This window comes from Dendropsophus ebraccatus, chromosome 3, assembly GCF_027789765.1.
Source record: "Dendropsophus ebraccatus isolate aDenEbr1 chromosome 3, aDenEbr1.pat, whole genome shotgun sequence".
NCBI lineage: Eukaryota > Metazoa > Chordata > Amphibia > Anura > Hylidae > Dendropsophus > Dendropsophus ebraccatus.
The window spans coordinates 25739262-25764791 of NC_091456.1; the positions used below are offsets into that span (position 1 = coordinate 25739262).

The 25530-nt window shown below is 41.2% G+C and overlaps 1 protein-coding gene across 2 annotated transcripts in view; it reads right to left on the bottom strand.

The window, feature by feature from the left end:
* Window positions 1–6011: 6011 nt before the first annotated feature.
* The window catches only part of CABP1 (calcium binding protein 1), a 33243-nt gene continuing 13724 nt past the window's right edge, over window positions 6012–25530 (bottom strand). The window contains exons 1-6 of one of the 2 annotated variants that reach the window (XM_069961256.1): window positions 17005–17462; window positions 16028–16058; window positions 11009–11152; window positions 10084–10193; window positions 9797–9944; window positions 6012–8006 (exon numbers count right to left, since the gene is read on the bottom strand). In XM_069961256.1, coding sequence (XP_069817357.1) covers window positions 7981–8006; window positions 9797–9944; window positions 10084–10193; window positions 11009–11152; window positions 16028–16058; window positions 17005–17166 — 621 coding nt within the window. In that variant the 5' untranslated portion in view covers window positions 17167–17462 and the 3' untranslated portion in view covers window positions 6012–7980. Of the gene's footprint in view, window positions 8007–9796; window positions 9945–10083; window positions 10194–11008; window positions 11153–16027; window positions 16059–17004; window positions 17463–25530 lie in introns of those variants that run through there. The other variant, XM_069961257.1, reaches the window with a different exon arrangement.

A 25530-nucleotide genomic window follows, 5' to 3' on the forward strand; every position in this document is an offset into this window, starting at 1 on the left:
AAGTACAATAGGCTACGAAAAAAGAGTCTCAGAATCGGTAGGATAAGTTGAAGCATAAACCGCATAAAGTGAGACAGGTCAGATTTAAAAAAATTAGCTCTAGACCTTAAAGCGAATATTCCATCAGGTACATCGTTCTTTTTTCATTTTGTTTTTACCTTAGCCGCTCGGCGCCAGCACAGGGATCCTGGTGGCGTGTTCCCTTGTCTGAAACGCCGCCCAATTCCTGCACTAAGCTACAGTCTTTTCCCAAGCACTGTCCTTGCTCAGAACACTGGGGGCAGGCCCACCCCCAGTGTGATCAAACCCCCTTCCCTATGTAATACAGCTTGATTGGGATCAATGGAGCTGCGTCACAGAGCAGAGAGGATATGGTCACACTAGGGGGCGGTGAGCCCACCCCCCAGTGCTTCAAGCCGGATTGGGGTTGGGAAAAGAACAGGAGCTGAGTGCAGGAATTTGGCGGCATTTCAAAAAAGGGACCACGCCACCGGGATCCCTATGCTGGCACCAAGCGGCTAAGTTTAATTAAAAAATGGTACATTCGCTTTAAGGCACTTCCTGGATGGGTGCTAAAGGGGTTAAATCCTAAGAAATACATACTCTTGATTTCAGTAGATTGAAAAAAAAAAATTGGATCTACAGAAAATACAATCCTTTAGTTATGTTCCCACAATGTCTATTTAAAGGGGTTATCCAGTGCTACAAAAGCATGGCCACTTTCTTCCAGAGACAGCATGACTCTTGTCTCCAGTTCAGGTGAAATTTGCAATTAAGCTCCATTCACTTCAATGGAAATGAGTTACAAAACCCCACCCAAGCTGGAGACAAGAGAGGGGCTGTCTCTGGAAGAAAGTGGCCATTTTTGTGGAGCACTGGATAACACCTTTAAGCTAAAAAAAAAAAAAAAAAAAAAAAAAACTTTTTTTTTTTTTATAATGACAGACATGGAGAATGATCATGTTATAAACAGTCTTTTTTTTAACTTAAAAGATATTGTGGGAACATAGCCTTAAAAAGGTATTCCAGTAAATAAAATAATAATAATAGTTATTATTATTATTATTATTATTATTTAATAGTATTAATTTTATTTACTGTAGTACCCCTTTAAGCAGATAGGCCGAGTTATCCTTTATTGCTGCCACTCAATGTATAAATGTAAAAAAAATAAAGAGAAATATTTACATTGTCTTTTATAACTTTATAATATAACTTAATTAAAGACAATGTAAATATTTTTATCCATTTTTTTTATACATTTATACATTGAGTGACAGCAATAAGGGATGACTCAGTCTATCTGCTGCCACCAATGGCTGCTTCAGGAACATAGAAACATTGAAACCTAGAAGATTGTCGGCAGAAAAAGACCACCTGGTCCCTCTAGTCTGCCCTTTTAGTATTTCCTTCTTATTATCTGAATGTGATCCATTTGTCTGCCAAGTTACCAGTTTTAATTTTTACCAATCTTCTGGGCTATAACATGATGACATCATTTATACATCAGATCCCCTAATAAACCTGTGATATACATGGTGATGGTTTTTTTTCTTATGCTCATCTTTCTGCTATGCTATGACCCCTTTACCACTAGGAGTGGGTGCTCCAATGTAGGGTAGTGGTAACAGAGAGCACTAGGATGTCTTACGGCCCTATTACGCGGGACGATTATCGTGCAAAAAATCGTTTTAGCGCTTAAATTAAAACGATAATCGTTCTGTGTAATTGCAGGCAGCGATTGAAAAACTGCTTGTGTGTCATTGATCAATGATTTAGATCTGACTCTAAAATGATTGTTAATCATTTGCTAATTGTTCGCTGTAATTCCATATTTGTTCACTAATTGTTTATTGTTATTTATTGTTTATTGTTCTGCTGGGATCAGATGGAGTAAACGATCATAGGAACAATCGTAACTAACCACTATCTTTCTGTATAATATAGTGAACAATTTCAGGTTAACAATAAACAATCTAGTTTGCGATCGTTTATAGTTGGTCGTTAAAAATAGCTTCGTTTAATAGGACCCTTATAGGGTCTAGTTCATTAGATATTATCTACAACATTCCCAAGCTTTTGAGTAGGGATGGTCCAAACCTGCCGAAGTTCGGGTTTGTATGAACCCGAACGCTCGGCAGCAGATTCCCGCTGTCTGCCCGCTCCATGGAGCGGGCGGATACAGCAGGAGGAACGCCTGGAAAACTGGGATACAGCCTATGGCTATGGCTGTATCCCAGTTTTCCAGGGGGTCCTCCCGCTGGATCCGCCCTCTCCATGGAGCGGGCAGACAGCGGGAATCATTACCGAGGGTTTGGGTTCGTACGAACCCGAACCGAACTCGGTTCGGACCATCCCTACTTTTGAGGATTCCAAAGGAAACACAAACTATATTTTTGCGTCTGCAATGTATGAATGTAATCTAAAAAAAATTATTTTTTTTCTTGCACCAATGGAAAGCTGATGTATACGGTACACAAGCCTGCAAAAGCTTATTTCATCCAATATGTGTCCCTATTTGACCCTCTGTAATGACTGCGGTATTCTAAAGCTAAGGTTATCTGTTTCCGTAGGGCTAGGTCATTGTGTATGAGGCTAACATGGATTTGTAAAAATAAAATACAGGATCCCCTATCAGTTAATGGCTGTATATATCCTTGCAGTAACCCTTGTGATGACCTGTACAAGGCAAGACCGGCCCTGAATGAGCTGTGCTTATATCAGGCAATGGTCTACTGCTCATGCATGCTGTGTTGTTAGACAGTGTAATCTCACTGTGCATGGCTGCTTTCCTAGAGCAGCTCACGGATAAACACATTGAGATTAGCGGACAAATTGGATAATGATGTCAAAGGAAAACGCTGACCTTCTGCAAACACACTACCCATATCCAACCTTACAGTTCATGGCTGTATGTAAGCTTTCCGAAAATCTGTAATCTCTCTAAAGATATAACTGATTGATTCTGATTTGTAGTGTTGTGTGTATTATATATCTGATACTATCATTGTATGTACAAGTCTGCATAATACACAATGATTACGTAATCCAAATATCCGATATGATGTTAAAGGAAAGCTCCTCCTTTCCACTTACTCTATTGGAATTATATTAAAGTGTCTCTGTCGTTATAGCTGTAAAAATCTAAATCAGCAGTAGATGTGGAATAAAACAAGTTTGCAATTTACATTCATTATTTTATTTTTTAGTTATGATGCTTTAAAGAGGTACTCCGGGCGAGAGGGCTTTTTTCACTATGGCCGGGGAGGGGGTGGATAAAAACAAGGACATCAACTTACCTCCCCGATTCCAGTGCTGGGTCCCGCATCGCGCTGCTCTGGTCTCCAGTCCCCGGCTGCTTCATGGTTATGATGCGGCTTGAGACATGATATTTCAAGCCAATCAGCCAATCAGTGGTAGAGGCCGCACCCCGCTACCGTCGCTGAATGGCTGAGTGGGCTTGAAACGTCACGTCTCAAACTGCGTCATAGACCAGGAATTCCTTCCTCCTGGAGTATCATTTAAAACAAAGCTATACTTACCGTATCCAGGTCCAGTCTCCTGAAGCTTTTTAGTTACGGCTCAATGTATCCATCAATCACATGACTGCCTTCTCTGCAAGAGAATAGATTAGAGTCTAAACACAGGAAGTGCTGTGCTTTCCATGATAACAACAAAAATAATACATGTAAATTGCAAAGTTGCTTTATATCACATCTACTGTTGTTTTAGATTTTGAAAGTTATAACGACAGGGACACTTTAAAGAATGGCTTAAAGAAGCAGTGCATTTTTTAAAAAATGTCCTCCCATGCTGCAGGCAGGTATGTACCCTTACCATTTGATGATTGATTTCCAGCGGCGTGGCTTCATTTCGGTGGCATGGCGCCGTTCAGGTCCTGCTGATGCCCATGTGACCTCTTCTCATTAGCTGCCGGTGGCTGGAAATCAGACTTTTCAATGCATCCCTATGAGAGTGCTCTCACAGAGATGCATTGGAGACCCTGACTTCTGGTCTTCAAAATCAATGGGTCAGAAGAGCAGTGACGTCACTTCTGCACCACTGAAAACTGATCGGCCTTCAGCAGGGGAGTAAATAAAAAAAGAGTGCACTGCTTCTTTAAAGGGGGTGTCCGTCGTTGGTCCCTTGCACTGCTGTTCTAATAATGACTCGGTGACCCCCTAAGAGTAACTGGCTGCAGCAGCAAAGGATCAGTGAAGTGAGTACTGCTTTTTTTCCCCCCTTTAACCCATTAAGCCCCGATTTATATTGTATCCCTACAAACCTCTTTAAAATATGTTTTCAATAATAGATGCATGTAAACCCATATTTAAACCATGAATAGGGCCTTAAATAGGTTGTGCAGAATTGTCTCCAAAGATGGCAAAATCCAATACCATAGAAAAAAAGCAAACCAAAATAAAAAAAAATCCAAATTAGGGTATATGTGGCAGGTAACTCCACGGGGATTCTGCCTCTCATCCCTGCACGCTCCCGCTTGACTCCATTCTATGGTAAGGAGGATTCCGCTGTCTGCCTAAAGAATTGACCATGTCAATTCTTTGGCGGATGATCGAATCCGCCTGAGCATAGAATGGAGACTATGTGACAGGCGGATCTTCAATCGGAGGCATGGGGAGGAGGGCGATGGAATCCCCACAGAGTTATCCGCCACATTTACTCTGTGTGCACATACCCTTAGAGAGTAATGAATGAATGTCACTCACCGTGTGTTCAATTGCGGTTCTTCTTTATTGACGTGCTTCAGAACAAAGATGCATAGCAAAGAAAGAAGAGCAATGCATTGATCTCCTTTCCTTGCCATGCACCTTTGTTCTGAAGCACATCAATAAAGAAGAACCACAATTAAACACATGGTGAGTGACATTCATTCATTACTCTTTAACGTTTTTAGCCCACCCCTTCTAATCATTATTAGTGGCGTGGGCTGGCCTGGGGAGGACGGGATCAGTGTTCTTGGGGTAGTACTCCCACCCTTCAAACTTCAAACAGCCTTACTAGACGCTGCATCAAACTACAAACTGTGCAGAAACAGCGCCCCATGCGCAATAGGGAGCTATCAGTAGGTTAGATTAGTCTCACTTTAAAGGGGTTGATATGAAAAAGAAACAATACTCACCTTTCCTGATCTCCCAAACCTGCACTACTGACATATCCCAAACCAGGAATTAAAGTAATTAAAGGTTTGTTCAAATTAAGCTGTAACGAAGCACAACAATCACTGAGTTCAGGGAGATCAGGAAAAAAGAATTCCAATCGGGACAATGTATCAATAGAGACTCTTGAATGAGTACTCCATTCAATTTTTTTTTTGCTTATCTATTTGAGCTCAATAATTGTCGTGTTGTTGGTCTACTTTACATTGCCCCTGTGACGAGGGGCAATACCCTAAAACAGCTGTATGTGGATGGAAGCCTGTCTTTGGTAAACCCTTGTCATGTTGCAATACTCACAACTGAGTTAGACTTTGACACAAAAGGGGCCACCCTGGTATTTCCTTATTTTTGTCCCAATACTCGCAACCGAGTGGGACTTAAGGGGCTACGTATCAGGGTGGTCTAGTGATCTCCCCACTGGGAGGTACTCCTTGGCAACAGGTTCTCCTTCTCTGGAGGGATATCTGTCTATTCCCGTGTTTTGAGACTCACTACTGAGGCTCCACGGACCCCTTTCATAGGCTCATACACAGCACTGTTTAGGCAACCTTGCCACGACAATGCTTGGCAAAGGCATGGCTGCCAAAACATTGCACTGTATGAATAGTGACCAATAAAGATACAGCTTCATTTGACCGGACCTTTGATTCCGCTGTGACCTTACTTTCTCCTTGTACGCATATCCTTGTACAATTGGTCCCATCCGGCATGGGTGGTCATCCAGCGGTGGCTTCCTCCTTATATGTAGATGTTAGAAAGCATATCGACTATAAAAGTCAGTCGTCCAACTTTCAATTGCAATAGGCTACATGAATAACAACATAAGTCATCGACTGTTTTAATAAAGGATTTTAAGGGTCATTTGAACAATTAAATGAAAAGTTAAAAATACACAAAGGTTTAATATTAACAGCTTGAAAACCCAGAAAGTAACAAAATGAAACCATTTGGGATCGTATCTGTAAGGACTTTGAGACTCAAAGAAAGTCGAGAAAGAAAGTGAAATCTTATTTGGGATAATAGCTTTTGCTACATAACGTATATGTGTGTGTGTGTCTGCAGCCAGAAATGCGATCTGTAGTCTTTAATAGAGTGCAAATAAAAATAACCATACACAGAATACACATACTATCATAATGCTTCATATACTGATGGTGTTGGCACTGTTGGTTTCTATTAAAACCAGACCTTTTAGAAAATGCGATCAATAAGACTAAATGACCGAGAATCAACACATAAATAAGTCCACACATTATGTAACATACTGGTATAATATGATGGTCGATAGTAGTGCAGGAAGGGAGCCAACAGGAGAACTAGTTCTAGATGTTCACTATGACCCAGAAGTAATATAGAATATCTAACATGCACTTCATTCTCTAATATAGATGTTAGGAAATCGCTGTTCAAACACGAGGATGAGTTTTCCCAAGATACCCCTGACTTTCATATGCTGGAGGGATCTATACCCTGTGGGGGGTGGTGGAAATGCTGGTAAAGTGAATGGCCAGTTCAAGCCTGAAGGTAACTTTCTTACACTGTCTCATTCCATTAGGCAAGAGATTCTTACGACGTTACAGGCGATCAAGGGAAGTGACATTGATTTGCTTTGCATGGATAAATCTGAAGGGACGGTAATAGTATTAGCAAAAGTCTTGTGAGTGCATAAAAAAATTTTTTTCCGAGGTATAGGTCTGTTCTGCTCAGCTACAGGAACACCTCTGTCTCGATAAACCGTTGGCATTGACTGAGCGTTCTAATTCCCAATCCGAGACTACATGAGGATGAATGTATGGGAGGGTTAAAAGAATGTAAAAGGCATAAAATAAGCTAAAAGACAAATACAAATCATAGTTATAAACATACGGAAACAAAACCGAATGTAGAGTATGATTTGAATTTGACGAAAAAGAACATGCAAAGTAACCATGTTATGTTGCAAACATGACGGTATAGCATGGGTATTCGAGGCTTAAAGTGCACTGGTTGCCAATGATCTAACATTGACTGAAATACGACAAATCTTCATAATACCATATTGCTACTGTTCTTTATTGTTCTGCTTGGGATAACAGAATGGGTATGTGTGTAGGCCACATGCAGCAAAATAAACCAAAAAATATATTTAAAAAACACATGGAATATATGTAAAGGTATGAATGTGGGTATGGAACTAGGTAGCTTTTAGACTTAAAAATATTCTAGCATCTGTGACTAAAATATAGGACTATATAGGACCTGAAATTTTCTTGGATTATCATAGACAGACGATTGCACCAGATGTCTCATTAGGTGAGTGCTTGGGTTGCGTGTAGTCATACCTACCTATATCCTACACAACATGGTACGGTAGTTTTTTTTTTACGGTATATCTGGTCAAATCCAGGAAGCAGAATCTATTCTATTATTGCACAAATCCTCTAGGAGTAAAGTCACATGAAGGGTGCTGGCTCATGCACACGTAGGGTTGCCTTTCCCCATTAGTCTGGAGACTTTTTTTCCATTTTGCACAACAGTCAGAAAGAAGCCTCTCAGGGTTCCCCATTTGTAGGATATCACATTGATAGTTTGGGATGGCACACAAGAAGTCAAAGCAGCAGGGTTAGATGGAAGAATGGCCTGTGCTGGATCCCGTAACGAGAATACTTGAAGGAGGCATGGTGACACCATCTCCAAAATAGGGAGGTTATGGCTGATATGGGCACTGCCCTTACAAGTCCAAGACATTTCAAGGTGACTTCAGGCACAGCTTTGCCAATGCAGCGTAGTCAGATGGGGGACATGGTCGTTGCTTCAGCAAAGGTCAGCGAGACATCATGCGGACAAACTCTGTATGGAGAAAAAATAAAGATATTGATGTATTTTTACCTGATATACCAGTACCTGTTGTTTTAAAAGATTTTTAGAAACCTTGGTTTTGTTATATTAAAGGGAATTCTCCAGGAAAAAACTGGTCGGCAGGGTGCCAACACCCATCACCAGTGCCGATCAGCTGTTCATTAGCTCCGTTCACTGTGTAACTTCAGATCATCCTCCCATTCAAGTGAATAACAGCTGAGCTACAGATACAGGTCAGTTAACAGAAACAAACTTAATTCACTCTGTAATGTGGGTGCCAAACACCTGATCGGCATGGGTCCTTGGTGTTGGCAACTGGCAGATCCACGAATGATAAGCTATCATGCCCATAAACCCTTTTAAAGGTCTACTTCTGCAATATAAAAGTATCCTCTAATCACAGGTTATGTGATAAGTGTGTGATTGTGGAGGGTATGACCTCTGGGATGCCCCATGATAGCAAGGAGCAGAGTGGTTGGTTGGCATGCGCACCCAGGCGTTCTATTCAGCTGAATGCTGTACTAAGCGGCTTCACAGAGACCAAATGGAGCGTGAGCTGACCCACCATTCAGTGGTCAGACGCATTGTGACAGAACACTTACCCCCTATCCTGTGGATAAGAGCTCATATTTTGTTAGTTTTGGAATACCACTTTAACCCTTTAAGGGGCTTCATCTCCCTTACTTCTCTGGCTAATCATGGCACAGCAAATCCTTCTCTCGGCTATACCCTGATACAGTGCTGGGAAAAGTACCCTGAACAAGCTGGTATTATGGTGGGCTGTTGATTTACACTGTACAGTACTATACAGGGCAAGTTGAGGTAGAAGAGGTTACTAATGCACTGGCTTTCCAAGGTTCCATTTGAGCAGACCTGAAAAAATCAGCCGCAAGTGCATAGTGCAACTCCTACCTTGCTGTGCTGTTGCTATTTCTTTTAGGTCTGCTCACATTGCACTATGGTAAGCCAGTGCATAAGTGCTGATGATGAAAAGCTAAAGGGAGGGGAAGAAGGGAGATTACACTGCAGCACTGTGGTGAGAAATAAAAGGGCAGCCTTGATTTACCTTTCAGACATATTTTAGATCATCTTCAGTAGGCAGACATGCTCAGCTTGCAGGTACACAGCCCAGGATTTCTCAGGCTTTCTCCTTCACAGTGTATGCTGAACCCCACCCTCACTGCCTGTGTTCTGCCCTGGTCTGTCTGTTACTAGAGACAGATTTAGCCTAACAACAAGCAGTGGATTGCAGATTGGAGGGGCAACACCTAGCAGCAAAGCCTTTAGAGTTGTTTTTGTGGGGTAAGGAGTCAATTTTGTTAAATAAAGTGATTTCCAGGTATATTAGGAATCACATACGCTATCAGATAAGTTTGTTTAAAAGAGTGACCATTTAAAGTCGTTATCTAACAATTTTTTTTTTTACAGGGGTCGGAATGGGTTAAAAAAATCTTGCTCCTGCCATTCCAAAGCTCATGGACTTCCTGCTGATCCCTACTTCCTGGTGTCCTATATGGATACACATGAAATGCCCAGTCAATGGCTGCAGGGGAGAGCCACATCAGGCAGTAGAGATGTAGAGATGAGCGAATCTACAGTAGTAACGAAGCAAAGCACTTCATTGTGCTCAGCCATTGGCTTTCAGGCTGCTGCTTTTGAACTCTGCTCTGCTCCAAAGAGCTTCCCAGGACTGCATCCAACATATACAACTGCATCCAACATAAACATATATCTAGAACACCATCACATTTAACTCATTTGAACAACCGTACAATACTAACCTTCAAAGTCCACCTGTCCATCTCCATTCAGATCAACGTCACGTATAATGTCTTCTATGTCCCTGTGACCAACCTGTTGCCCCAGGAGCTTTTTCATGGCCTCCCGTAGTTCACTTGTACTGATTTCTCCATCCCCATTGGTGTCAAACTGAATGTAGGCACATAAGATCTTTATTAGCTTGATGACTAAATACTTTAAAAATGGCTACAATGTCATGAGAAATGGAGAGACAAAAGAGAGGGGGTGCAAAAGGGATAGGATGGTATATAGTCTGTGCAATTCCCACCTCCTTAAAAGCATCTCGAAGCTCCTTCACTCCAATCATATCAGCCGTCTCTGCAAGAAGCTTAGGGCCCATTAGCTCCACAAAATCATCAAAGTCCACATGACCTCCAACTGAGACAGAAATATATGAACTTTAGAAAATATTGGTGGGATATATAAAATTGTATTTTTTATTTGGAGGGTTGTTATCAATTACGGACGTTATTCTATTCAGTGTATGTCCTGCCGGCCAATTTCCCATTGACTTAAAGGGGTCTGCTGATTTACAAATACTTGTTTCCTATCCACAGGATATTGGACAAGTATGAGATTGGGAAGCAGGGGGGGGGGGGTTCCAACCTCTGGGCCCCTTTGGGATCTTTGTATCTGCGCCCCAACTCTTTTATTTTAAATAGAGCCGTGGGTCAGCGCTATTCATTTGTTATGAAGCCACAAGAGAGAGACGAGTACAGCACTAATACAGAGATCCCTGGGGGGCCAAAAGGTCTCAGCCATGATCTCATACTAGTATTTTTAAATCTGACAACCCCTTTAAATTGAGCACATAATTATATTGAAATTACGGAGGTATTTAAAGAGGATGTACCATCAGGTACATCCTCCTTAATATGACCCATGGATAGAATGGTGCCGTCACAGGGAAGCCAGTGCTGCGGTCCATGTTTTGAATCGCGGCCCGGTTCCCATGTACGGCGCCATTCTATCCACGGGTACTGGGCCGGGGCTGAAGCACTGGAGGGAAATTCTCTCCCCTCTATGACGCGAATCCTTTAGAATAAATGGAGGCGCGTCATAGAGGGGCGGGGGTTTCCTCCCACTGGGGGCGGGCCCAGTATCCGTGGATAGAACAGTGCCATACACGAGAACTACAGGATCAGAAGTATTAGGAGTAGTATGGTGCATAGAGTAGAATGAACATAACTTACGGTTCATATTGATTTGCTGAGACAGCTCTATTAGTTCCATCTCTGTTGGCATGTATCCCATGGTCCTCATACAATCCCCTAGATCCTTACAGCTGATGTATCCATCTTTGTCTTTATCAAACTCTTTGAAGGCTTCTCTTAATTCTATAGAAAATGTATCAATGTAAAGATCAGCATCTCTGCAAACAAGAATTCTACTAACAAATGACGTATAGCAATGGCGGCCTGCAAATACTTACTATACATCTACCCAGAGAAATCTGTAAGATTAATTTTCACTGTTGTTTAGAATCTGTGGGGGAGATTTATCAAACATGGTGTAACCCTTTCCTGACCTGGGGTCATTGATTCCTCAATGCCCAGGTTGTTTTTCGGACATCAGCTTATGGGATCATAATGATCCCATAAGCTGATGTCCCAATGTCTGCCCCCTCTCCGCTGTCCCCTGCTGCTGCCCAGCCTTCCCTCCCCGTGCCAGCCTCCGTAGCCAGGAAACCGGAAGCCTGAGGCTTCCGGTTTTCATGGCTACCAGCGGGGCTTTGCGATCACTTTGCAGAGCCCCGATGGACACTGGACAGAGAATTCTCCCTCTGTAGAGCCCTATAGATGCTACGGTCGTGCTGACCGCAGTATCTAATGGGTTAATCCTTAGCACCGGATCGCGGCTCCGGTGCTGAGAGTTGCGGTGGGTCTCCGGCTACCACTGATAGCCGGGACCCACTGCGGATGACACAGGCGCAGCTCCTGCGCCTGTGTCATCCTGGATCGTAAATTAACGTAGCTGCAGCATCGGGCATAGGCTGCAGCAACGTTAATTTACTGTGCGGCGGGGGGAAGAGGGTAAAGTAGCACTGGCTCAGTTGCCCCTAGCAACCAATCAGATTCCACCTTTCATTTTCCAAAGAGTCTGTGTGGGATGAAAAGTGGAAGCTGATTGGTTGCTAGGGGCAACTGAGTCAGTTTCACTTTACACCATGTTTGATAAATCTCCCCTTTTGTCTGTAAATTAAATGGACTCCAATAATGCTATTTTTTATATGGCTCTCATCAAACAACGGCTGTTGTTCGCTACATTGTGTGTCTAAACGGCCATTGTTTGCATTCAATGCAAAAGAAAAGATCAAAAATAGATAATAATGGCCGTTGTTTTAAACTAAAAGAACGTCTGTTGTCTTACGAAAAAGCACATTGTGTGAACATAGCCTAAACCAGGAGTTAATAGAGGAGTTGACCAACTATATTGAAAAGCCCCTCACCCCCAGTCACCTATCTCTGGACAGCCCAGACAGCTCCCCCATTTATAGCATGACATCCAAAAGGAGGAGCCTTTTTTTTATTAATATGATAATGAGGCGGCACTGGGGACGGGACTACAGCCCTTAGGGAACTAATCCACCTGCCTGCTACCTCTTCATGAATAATGAGGCAGTGTTCTGCAGTGACGTCACTCTGGCCGCTCATCATTGCAGAGAAGTGGATGAATATCCATTGGGAGGTGCAGGCACGTAGGTGGATTAGCGCACCAAATGCTATAGCTCCGCCCCCAGTGCACCAAACCACCTAATTAGCATAAAAAGGAAGGTTTCAGAAAAATGGCGCAGTGGATAAGAAAACTACCTTCTCTCTCGTCATCTCCGGCCCTATGGAAACAGAACAGCAGATTAGATTTATCTGATTTATCTGCTGTTAGTTTCTGTTTAAACCAACATCATTCATAACCTATCCACAAGATTGATGACGATCGTCTGATCATTAGGGGGTTTGATCAGTGCGACCCCATCAATTACAAGAACACTGTGCATATATAGGCAGGCTGCTCGTGCACTTATAACCCGTGACCACTGCAGGAGCTCTGGAGAACAGAAGTTATCAGATCAGTGAAGCAGAGATCTCCTTGTCTTCTGCTTTTAACCCTTTTTTTGTGTTGCAGCATGTAAGTGAACATTGGGTCACTTACACACTGCAGTACATAAGGGGTGGAGTGAAAACAACAGCACAGATTACTATGTTAAACTATACAGCAAGAAAAATTAAAATTGAATCTGTACCCATAGAATAATCCCTTCCCCTCCAAACCCTTGTTAGCGGTTGTTAGAACTAAAGTCATTCCCGGGTATATTCTTTAAAATGCTCCTGATGCCATCTTTCTGGTGAAAAACCATATTTTATTCTCTAGCAATGCTGTCAATGAGGCGGGGCCTAGAGCTTCTGTACCCTAGGCCTGCAACGCCTCTGGTGTCTTCTTCTCCGCCCTTTTAGTTTCTAGGAAGACCCCTGGCTCTGATCTCTGATTTCCAATGCTTGAGCATGCACTGTAGTGATCTCAGATAGCTAATTGGAGAGCAGAGATCCCAACCGGGGGCGTTCCTAGAAACCCGGGGGTGGGGCAGAAAAGAAGATACCAGAGGAGTCGCTGGCCTAGGGCACAGACACACTAGGCCCCGCCTCTTTGACACCACTGCTGGAGAATAAAAGATGATTTTTCACCAAAAAGATGGCACTAGGAGCATTTTGAAAAACACACCCGGTAAGGACTTCAGTTCATCTAACGATCAGTAACAGGGGTTTGGGGAGGTGATTATGTGGGTACAGATTCGCTTCAATAAAATGGAAACCAGTAAAATGTAAATACATATGGCAGTATGAGCTCATCCTGTGTGCATTCCCTTTATATTATCAATATGTTATTGTTATACCTAAATATTAATGTTAATATTAATTGGTTTACTTGTAATTTTATCGAATACTTCTAACATTCCTATCCTATTATTCACATGTCAGCCTTTTAACACATTTGACACTTTGTCCTCACGCATACTCCATACTGCTCCACTCTCATTCAGTATGTCCAATAGTTTTAACACAGTAGATTTAATATAAGCATCTGATAATTTCATGGTGACTGGTTTATTAGCTTTTATGGTCTTTAATATCATTGGCAGAGATTACAGGTTACAGCACTACATTTAAAGGGAACCCATCGCCATAAAAATGTTACCTAAGCTATCAACATCATGTTATAGAGCAGAAGGAGCTGAGCAGATTGATATATATGTTTATGTGAAAAGATTCAGTATAACTTGTAATTTATTGATTGAAATCTCTGATGTTTCCATGCCAAAGAGTCCTGTCCATGGAGTGACACCGCCCACTGGACTCCTAACACAGAATGATCAGGGATTTCAATCAACATGTTACAAGTTATACTGAATCTTTTCCCACAAAGATATATATCAAACTGCTCAGTTCTTCCTGCTCTATAACATGATGCTTAGAGATTAGATAGCATTGTCTTTGTGACAGGTTCCCTTTAAGGTTTCAGTGGTCAATTATAATCATGCCTACTTTTTCCTTTGATCTTCTCCTCTACATGAGTCTAAATGTGAGAACCATCAATAATATATACAATACCTGACACAATGTCTACTTCACAAGACTTCCATCATGGCTACACATTGAGGCTATGTTCACACTACGTATCTTTCCGTCCGTAGTGCGAACCGCAAATATACGCACGTACTTTTTAGGTTGATGCGTTCGCTTGAAAGTATACGATATACGCCCGCACAATGCACACTACGTATCAGCTTACGGCCGGATCGTATACGGCGACGTGAAAAATGAACAAGACCATTGTTTGAGGACGGAAATGTTCCAACTCACGGCCGTGGATTTCCATGCGGTCCCGTACGAAGTACTTATTTCAGCCAAATTGAACTTGATTTTAGATCCAAAAGGTTCTGTGTGTTTTATTGAGCTGGGCGAAGATTCCCAAGAAAATGACCTGTTTCAGATCGCTTCGAAACAAGCTAGGGAAGCATAACTGTACTACGGGCGTATGTTCGCGGTCCAACCGCATGTCTATTTATCCCACGGTTGTACTTTCAGCCGCACATGTACGGCTGCGTACGAACTACGGTCGGACTCATACGTAGTGTGAGCCTGAAACTGTGAGTAGTGTTAGGATTTACATACTTCAGCTATGCTCAACTGTTTAAACACTATAAACCTTATTAGGTCCAAATAAGCAGGTATTCTTTTTACCATGAATCCTTACCTATTAGTATAGCTATATTTCTGTGGAAGTCATAAAGTGCTTGTCCCAAGCTAACACTCTAAGGGCCCTATTCCATGGGACAATTATCTTTTGCATAATCGTTAACGATAAACGATCTCAAACGACCGCTATTGTGAACGACCTGAAATCGCTCACCCATTTACACAGAACGATGATCTTTACTTATGATCGTTCTAGCGGTCGTCTTGTTGTCGCAATTGCATTAGTCGCTACTGTGAATGACGTCTTATTCCATGTGAACGAGCAACGATAAAAATAGGTCCAGGTCTTATTAAGTGATCTCGTTCATCGTTTAATCGTTAACTGCTATTCAATTGAACGATTATCGCTTCGTTACAAACGATTTAACGATTATCCAAACAATAATTGTCTCGTGGAATAGGGTCCTAAGGCTATGTTTACACACCGTCAAAATATTTTTATTGGACGGCTGCCATTTAAAATAAAAAAACAGACAGCACGGTGGCTCAGTTGTTAGCACTGTAGCCTTGCATCTGCAAAGAGTTTATATGTTCTCTCCATATATGACATTCAGTGCAAAGAGTTTGTATGTTCTCTCCATGTTTGCCATTAAATGGCAAAGAGTTTGTATGTTCTCTCTATTATTTGCCAATAAATAACGGCTGTCCAATAAAAATGGACGTCATTTTTGTGTGAACACAGCCCAACACTACAATTTTATATATATATATATATATATATATATATATATATATATATATACAGCCTTCCAAATCCTTACAACACCTACCATTCACTTCATCCACAAACCCTATACTGAAATCCCAGTAAGCATTGTTACTTCCCTTGCATTTTCTATAATACTACACTACAACAGTTTTATTATACCCCAGCCCTGTATAAATGTACATGCATGCACACCAGTCACAGCAAGCATCACACATCCCTCATTTCCATGACAAAATCTGCATTTTGTTTACCTTCTATTTCTTCTGGACGTAGCTCTCTGTCCTAAAAGAGAACATATTGAATCAAAGATTAGATCTAAAGAAGGGAGCAGTGAAGTCAGTGAATGAAAAGGATTAACTGGTTGAACTACAATAATCTGGACAATAATTACACAGAAGCCAGTGGGTAGAAGGGAAGGACATTGAATGCTCAACCATCTATATTTGTCCATGCTGCTTGCAGTCATTTGTATACAAATTTCTTGTTCCCTTCCTTTATCGAGGATAAAATAGGAAAAGATTATAACGGTGTTCTTTTCTCTTGCATTGTTGCATCTGCTGTTTCATCTGTCAAGCTTTTGTTTGTATGCTACAGTATGTGTTTTTTTTACAAAGTCAACAAGACATTGAGTAAGAAGATTTGCAAAATTATTTTCTAAAAACAGCAATGATAATAGACAACAAAATAAAAGCTGTTATTGTATTATGGAGACATTGGTACCCGTATGATTTACCTATAGGGGTAGAAAAGTGTACAGTAAGGGCGTAAATTACCAACTACATGTTAGAAGTGTTCCAAGGTATTGGTAATAACCAGATCTGAACTAATTATTGCAGCTGTATAGACTAGCATCAATTTTTTTTAATCAATTTTTTTTTATGATCAGAAATTCCAATTCTAATGGAAACTGGTATATGATATATTTGCAAATATCATGACAGATATAATAATTCATTATATAGAAGGAGGAGGCAACTGAATATAAAACCGGACTATCTTGAACGTTCCAAGCTTTTGCACCATAACGGTCTCTGGTAATTATTTAAGCAAGCATATACTTCCACATAATGAATGCACATAGCAGCACTTAACCATTTTCTCCCGCGTCTTTGTCAGGGAAAGGATGATAAATGAGTGAAGGGCACATGAGTTATGATAGCATTCCGATGTGAATGGTGGTTCCTGTCGCACAATAATGGGGAAGATGGAAGGGTCAGAACTCACGTACAGGCTGCCGACTCTCAGCGAATCCCTTCCGGAGAAAAATACAGGCTGGGCCCAGCAGGTTGTGCATCACTGCGCAGTTCTGAGCCAAAAGCATAAGAGGTCCCTGAGCACCCTCTTCTCCGGTCTGCGCCGGTCTGAGGCAGCTTCTTTCCTCCTGGTGCATCTTACAACATACAGAGTGTTACCAGCAAACTAAAGGGTCAACACCAAAAATCTGGGTTCTACCTGATACTTTGCTTGTAACTATATAGTAAAAATATCAACCACTGAACTTACAGGATTAAAAAACAAACAAAAACAAAAAAACAAAAACAGCTCTACAAGCTAGTATAATCTATAGTTAAACCCCTGAATCCCTTCTCTGTTTCCATAGACCCTTCTAGATCACACAATCCCTCATACTAGCTGGTATGGGTATGAACACCACTTCCCCTTCTATCCTTTGACAGTTTTCCGACGTGGTTATGGCTCAGTGTATAAACAATCCCGGGTCTCTGTTTTCCTTGCCACCTCTTTTCCCTCCCTCCCTCCCATAGCATCTCCTCGCTATATAAGGAACTGTTTTCGTCTGGTCCTGTCGGACCTTCCATTCCCACGCCTTTATAAGACATATTTGCTTTGCTAGTCTACGTGGGTCCTTTGGGAACATACGACCGGCTTCGAGGGGCACGTTTACAAATATAGGATACGGTCTCAAGTTTTAAAAAAATAAGAGAGAACTAATACGAATCAGCTTTAGGGACGCATAGAGAGAGGATTGAGGGCATTATGGCTCGGCTGAAAGGGTCTTAAATTAAATAGAGGAAGCAAGGCAGCTGAACATCAACGATTGCTCTTTTTTTGGGGGGATGTACCTAAAGATTATTGCCGTTAGAGTCCTATATTTTTCTCCTAACAACCACCCTCTGTTGATCCCATAAACCCAATCTCACCGCTCGCCCTCGGACCTACTCTATTGGGAGACGTACCTTCTGCGAGAGGTTGCGAAGAGGAGACTTCACACAATTCCCCATAACACACAGTACAAAGCAGAGGACAAGCTTTCCCGAGGGAAGAGAGATTGAGAGGGCAGCAGCCAGCGAGGCATCCCGCACAGTGAGCGCCTCTGAGCCTTGGGGGCAGTCAGCAGCGTCCCACAGATTAGACCCTTTGAGCCGCAGATTGTTTCTCTGATAGAGCCGCTGATTACAGCAGATAAACTGCAGCAGAAACTATTCCCTGATGAGCTCAGAGAATCCGGCTAATTTTGAGCTGGTTCCCCCCTTCCCCCCATGAGCCTTACAGCTTTTCAATGACATGATGTGGGACAGATCAGCTGGAGGCGGACACAGGATTCACGACACTGACGTCGGCATCGAACAGCGCTAGGAACCTTTTTTTGGTTTTGGGATTTGGCCCGAAACCTTTTGCCTATTTTACGTTAGCTACTTTCTTTACGATGGGCAACGATACCCTGAAAGGGTTAACTCCATTGGCTTCCTTATTATTTTTTACTGTTCAGGGGATGCATGATCTCCAAGAGGCACAATGAAGAAGGACATGAGCTGTCAAAGAAAGGACAATGTAGTATTGTACGGTTTCCTAACAGACGTGGACTGAGCATGTACCACTCATGGCTATAATAACGCTTCATAGCTACATCCAGTCTGTATGATAGGACCTGCCACATTAGTGACTGCAACGGCAAGACATTTAAGAATGAGAGAAAATGTTGCATCGGTTAAGACCGCCTGCCGGATTGCATACAGTTCTATAGTAACGTAAGAAATAGGAAATCAAAGATCTTCTGCAGGAAAAGTGGATATAACAATGGTAGCCGTTCAAATCAGAGGTGGATGATACTAGGACAAGTATCAGCTAAATATATCTATCTACCTCCTATCTATCTATCTATCTATCTATCTATCTATCTATCTATCTATCTATCTATCTATCTCCTATCTATCTATCTATCTATCTATCTATCCATCTATCTCCTATCTATCTATACATATATAAATATATATATGAAGTGGAGAATAGAAGCAATTCGTAGTGGATAGTACAACATCCACCATTTATTGGACTTAGGCTGGGTTCACACTACGTATTTGCAATGTTTTTTCCATACGTTTTTGCAAAAAAAAAAAAAACGGACGGAAAAACTGATGCATTTGTGTTCATCTGTTTTGATCCGTTTTTGCATTGACTTCCATTATAAATAGAAAGGGATAAAAAATCATCAGTTTTTTTTAACGTACACAAAAACGGAGTTGACCAAATTTTTGTGTACGTTAAAAAAACTGATGCGTTTGATCCTTTTTTTTTTTACAATGGAAGTCGATGGAACAACGGATGCACACAAATACATCCGTTTTTCTATCCTTTTTTTTGCAAAAACGTATGAAAAAAAGACGTAGTGTAAACCCAGCCTTATCAGGCAATTTCATCTGAGCACATCACAGTGTTTTGTTGTGGTGACACAAATGTATTATTACTAGTATTCTATAATGGTATCCATACAATAGAATATAATGTACAGATAATCCACCTACACTAAACCCCCCCATCTACCATTGACGCATTCTTTACCTATTAGAAAAGCTACATTTCTGTGGAAGTCATAAAGTGCTTGTCCCAAGCCAACACTTTAAGGCTATGTTCACACACCGTCAAAATGACATCCATTTTTATTGGACGGACAGACATGACAGACAGCATGGTGGCAAAGTGGTTAGCACTGTAGCCTTGCAGCACTAGGGGTTCTGTTTTCAAATCTGCTAAGAGTTTGTATGTTCTCTCCATGTTTGCCATTAAATAGCAAAGAGTTTGTATGTTCTCTCCATTATTTGCCATTAAATGATGCCTGTCCAATAAAAATGGACGTTATGTTAGCGGTGTATTAACATAGCCCAACACTGCAATCTTTATATATATATATATATATATATATATATATATATATATATATATATATATATATAATGTGCTAAGGGTTTCTAGTGATGCTGACAACTTTGACTTGCCAATTGTTATGTAAGTCAGACAATTTACATAGATGAATAATACTGAAGGTCAAATAAACTGGTAAAATATGCAAAAATGCTGAAGAAATACTGAGCACCATCTCTAAATAAAGTCGACTTTTGGATTTTGCAAGTATTCCTGCAGTTGGATTTGCTTCTCTTATTTTTTTAAATACATAATCCGTCTTCTTGAAGCTGCAGTCATTCTTACATATAAGGCATGTGGGGTACATATAACCCAGCGGACTGAGACTAATACAGGAACTAATCTTACAATCACTAAATAGAATACAGCACTCGTTTCTGTACTTTAGAACAATTGTTACTTCCCATCCATCATCATTAGGGGTTAGCTGTCCAATCAGGGGCTGAATTCTCTTTACACATCTTATTCAGTATCAGTTCATTCTCAAGGATGGTACTGGAAGGCCTGATATGAAGGATTCGTTGCCTGGCACTTCTTGTGGTGCAGGTTGATTATGACTCAGGTATTGTTGCAGGTTTCATTAGACAGAGTATATGTAGATGGAAGAATGTAAGGTATGGTATAAAATAAAGGTTTTAAGTCATACTGTTGCAATTAGGACCAGGGAAGTCACTATAGGAGGTGCAAAGGTTGCTGTTGTATGTGAGCCCTGAATTTTGACCTCTCTGGCCAGGGCCGGACTGGCCATCTGGCAGTTCTGGCAAATGCCAAATGGGCATGTGTCCTCTGTGGGCTGCTCTTCTCCACCCAACCAGTGAATCAAGTACTGTTCAATGTCAATATACTAAACCTACATTCTATGACAACAGTCTAAACCTACATTCTATGTCAACATTGTAAGTCTACATTGTATGTCAACATTCTAAACCTACATGCTAACTTAGAATGCTGTCCTAGAATGTTGTTAGAATGTAGGTTTAGAATGTTGACATACAATGTAGACTTTCAATTTTGACATAGAATGTAGGCTTAAAATGTTGTCATAGAGTTTAGGCTTAGACTGTTGACTTGGAATGGTGACATAGAATGTAGGTTTAGAATGTTATGTCAACCTTCTATGACAACATACTATGCTGACATTCTATGCCATTATTTTAAGTCTAACATTCTATTCTATAGAATGTTGTCATAGAATGTTATGTCAGAATGTTGACATAGACTGTTCAAGGATACCTAGTAGTTTATTCATGACGATCTTTGGTCATTCTGGGCTAAACAGTCAAGCAGGTAGTCTTAGGGTACAACTAGACTGGCCGATGATAGCCCAATCAATAGTTTAAACATTTACTCAGCCTACTACACGGCTCGATAATTGTTTAGCAAGGACTGCACAGACATCGTTAGTGATGTCCGTGCAGCTCTTGCCCTAAACTGTTAATACATTACCTCTCCACGCTCGCCGGCCACACATCACTATTACACGTAGCGATACGCAGTTGGCAGCCGATGATGGCACGATCAGCCAATGTCAGCGATCGTTGTCTCTATTACACAGAGTGATAATTGGCCTGATTTGCCCAATTGTCACTCCGTGTAATAGGATCCTTAGTGACTGATAGCTATCTGTGTATATATGTGCATATAAAGAGAGATGTCAATCACTGATTAGCCCCCATTAGAATCAATGGAGCCGTGTTACAGAGGGGAGGGAAGATCGTCACACTGGGGAAAGGCGGCCCGCCCCTAGTGCTTCATGCCTGGCCGGTGCTCGGGAATCCGTGTGCAGGAACCGAGCCGCAGTTTAAAAAAAAAAAAAGACTGTGGAACCCTGCGCCGGTCTGTTCATGTAAAAAAAAACACAAAGCGATGTACCTAGTAGTACATTCGCTTTAAGTATATTTACTTACTAATGCTTTGGTACAACAGGAGCTCGGATTATGGAGACAACTGAGCAGATGCATTATACTCTTAGTTTGCTGTCTGCATTTATTTTTCTGATCCGTACAGTAAAAACAGAGAAAGCCAAGATCAGACAGCAAGGGTATATATGTATTTTTTGTGTTTTAAGGAATTATTTAAATGGCACCTTTGCAGAAAAAGAACTAAAACCCTCTACGGAGCTGCAAATGGTTCCTATGCTGTTCCACTTTCCAACAGCAGAGGGCACACCTGGGACATGTCACACACTTTAGATTTGTCTTAGAGGTGACACTACAAAGCTCTGCTGAGCTGACAGATGAAAATGCGCAGAGACTGAATGTACACTGGGAAAAAAAAAAATGAGGACACTCCGGATTTCTCCGGAGATGATACATGAAAGTACATTTCATATATCATTGACACACTTCTTGACAGCTCCTACAGACTCAAACCGCAGTCACCTGTAATCTCTGTACAGGGCACAAAATGAATTAAAGTCATGATGAGAAAGTTCTCTCTGAAAGGGCTGTGTATAAGGGAATAAGCAATCAGAATCTCAGGAACATAACCATCTCAGATTCCAAGAGCGTGATAGAATGCTTCTGTTCTCTGTCATTTCAGCTCCGTAGGCTTTTTAAGTGTTACTATTGGAAAGCTTTGAACATATTTGACATTCTGGTTTATTTATACTGCAAATGCTATTACACTGACTTCTGAGGTTAGAACTATTCAATATATAAAGCTCTTTATTATGACTGGAGTACAAACTTGTGGCGTTGTGACAGCTGGAAATCGCAGGTTCTTTACAGATGGGTTCTTGCCACACAAAACACTTAAAGGGAACCTGTCACCTAGATAATGCTATCTAATCTATCGCCATCATGTTATAGAGCAGAAGGAGCTGAGCAGATTGATATATATCTTTATGGGAAAAGATTCAGTATAACTTGTTATTTATTGATTGAAATCTTCATTATAAAGAGTCCAGTCCATTGAGTGACACCGCCCACTGGACTCCTAACAGAGAATGATCAGGGATTTCAATTAGCATGTTACAAGTGATACTGAATCTTTTCCTTATGAGATATATATCAATCTTCTCAGTTCTTCCTGCTCTATAATATAATGGTGATAGATTAGATGGCATTTTCTTGGTGACAGGTTCCCTTTAAAGGGGTTATCCAGCGTTAGAAAAACACAGCCACTTTCTTCCAGAGACAACACCACTCTTGTCTCCAGTTCAGGTGTGGTTTACAATTAAGCTCCATTCACTTCAATGGAAATGAGCTGCACAACCTGCACCCAACTGGAGACAAGAGAGGTGCTGTCTCTGGAAGAAAGTGGCCATGTTTTTTTAATGCTGGATAACTCAATCATTTGTATTTGCTGTTTAAAGCGTAACTGTCATGTTTTTTTTTATTGCAGAAATCAGTAGTATAAGGATTTTAAGAAACTCTGTAATAGGTTTCATCAGCCAAAAAAGCCTCCTTATGTACTCAAGAAGCTATCTCCCAGCCTCCCCCCCTGACTTCTTATCTGTGCATTATCAGGCAAACACGTCTTCATTACAGAGAAGCCAGTGAAGACGGTTCTGCTCTCTCCATTGTAAGCCTATGAAGGGGGGGAGGGGCTGAGGGAGCAGGAAGAGGTGAGATGAAGGTCAGCTGTTTCTAGACTCTCTGGGCACCTAAAACGCTGGATTCTGGGGTCAGAAAGGTCAGTGCTTATCTATGAACTTACTGAGAGAAGATTGCAGGGTGTTGTGCTTAGCAAGACTGCTCCGTGCTCAGTCACTCCTAACAGCCCCTCCCCCCTCCATAGCCACATAATGGAGACAGAAATCCTGCTTCTTCTGATGTGAGGGGGGAGGCTGGGAGATTGCTTTTTCAGTACAGAAGGAAACTCTTTTAGTACATAAAACCTATTACAGAGTTTCTTAAAATCGCTTGTACTGTTGATATTTAATGTTTTCAGAAAAATGACCTTGAAATGACAGTTACGCTTTAACTTTAAATTTAAAGGGGTAGTTCACAGAAAAAAAAGATCTTTCAAATCAACTGGTGCCAGAAACTGCCAGAGATTTGTAATTTACTTCTATAAAAAAATCTCAAGCCTTCCAGCACTTATCAGCTGCTGTGTGTCCTGCGGGAAGTGGTGTATTCTTTCCAGTCTGGAGAGCAAGTGAGGTTTTCTATGGGGTTTTGCTACTGTTCTGGACAGTTCCTGAAAGGGAGAGAGGTGGCAGCAGAGAGCACTGTGTCAGACTGGAAAGAACACACCACTTCCTGTAGGACATGCAGCAGCTGATAAGTACTGGAAGACTGGAGTTTTTTTTTTAATAGAAGTAAATTACAAATCTTTGGCACTTTCTGGCACCAGTTGATTTGTAAGAAAAAAAAATAAATTGGTGAACTACCCCTTTAATGCGTTACCTAGATTTTGTTTTACTGCTCTGATTCTGAGACATGTCTTGTTTTTCTAATCTGTTTCTATTTTATGATCTTTATTTATTTATTTATATTTTTTAGGGGCAGGCATCTTGCCCAAATTGTTTTAGAGACATGCTTTACAGCAAGCCCCATGGACATAGGCACAATAGACTGGAGCTGACCCTATTCACTTGTATAGGCGAGTTTTCCAGGAATTACCAATAGAGAAAAGAAGAAGAAGCAGCACTCACCCATTCAGCTCTCCCCTCCCTGCCATGCACTTGAATAAAACACTTCTGTATGCAACCATCTACAGTGAGTGACACATATTTTTTCTCTATTGGAAATTCACCTTGGACTGTCTTGGATCCAATGATTGCAAGCACCCTGTTTACTGCACATTTATACTTGAGAGAGCAGCACCTATCCCCCAAAGAGTGCACATTTAGTGGCAGTGCCAGGCTAGGTTTTCTATTGGATTTACATGTTTTCCGGGCACGCTCTGTGACCTGTGCAGAGGTCATTATGTAGGGAGGAGGAGGCCAAGCTCTGAGGATCACTTGGTGTATAGTGTGATCCTGCATTATCTATACACTGGCATTATCTTTCCATGTTATACTATCTGTGATTTTAAGGTGGACACTGCAGAAAATCTGTGACCTGTACAGAACAGGAAGTGTCAGCTAAGTAGCAGATTATTATTAGTGGCCATAATGAAAACTGCAAGATTTCAAGTTATAATATAGATGGTAGAATGAAAAATTTGGAAAATAACCCACCCCATCTTTTTTATGTAGTGTCACATCCCCACCTCTATACCACATGGTGTTTGGACGACCACATACCTATATGCAAGTCCCCATAGAAAACCTTTACTGCTCTGGACAGTTCTTATGGGTATTTGCCACTGCTCTGGACAGTTCCTGACATGGACAGAGGTGGCAGCAGAGAGCACTGTGTCAGACTGGAAAGAATACACCACTTCCTGCAGGACATACAGCAGCTGATAAGTACTGGAAGAATTGAGATTTTTTTTTTTTTTTTAATAGATGTAAATTACAAATCTCTAGTACTTGCTGGGGCTAAATGATTATAAAGAAAAAATATTTTGGGGGAACTAGCCCTTTAATCACAAATAAACTCCTTTCCAATGAATTTTAAAATGACCTGCTAACATCAGTGATCTTCTTGTTAACTCATGAGAAAGTGTTAATGAGGACAAGGCAGCTGATATCACTCTGCCATGC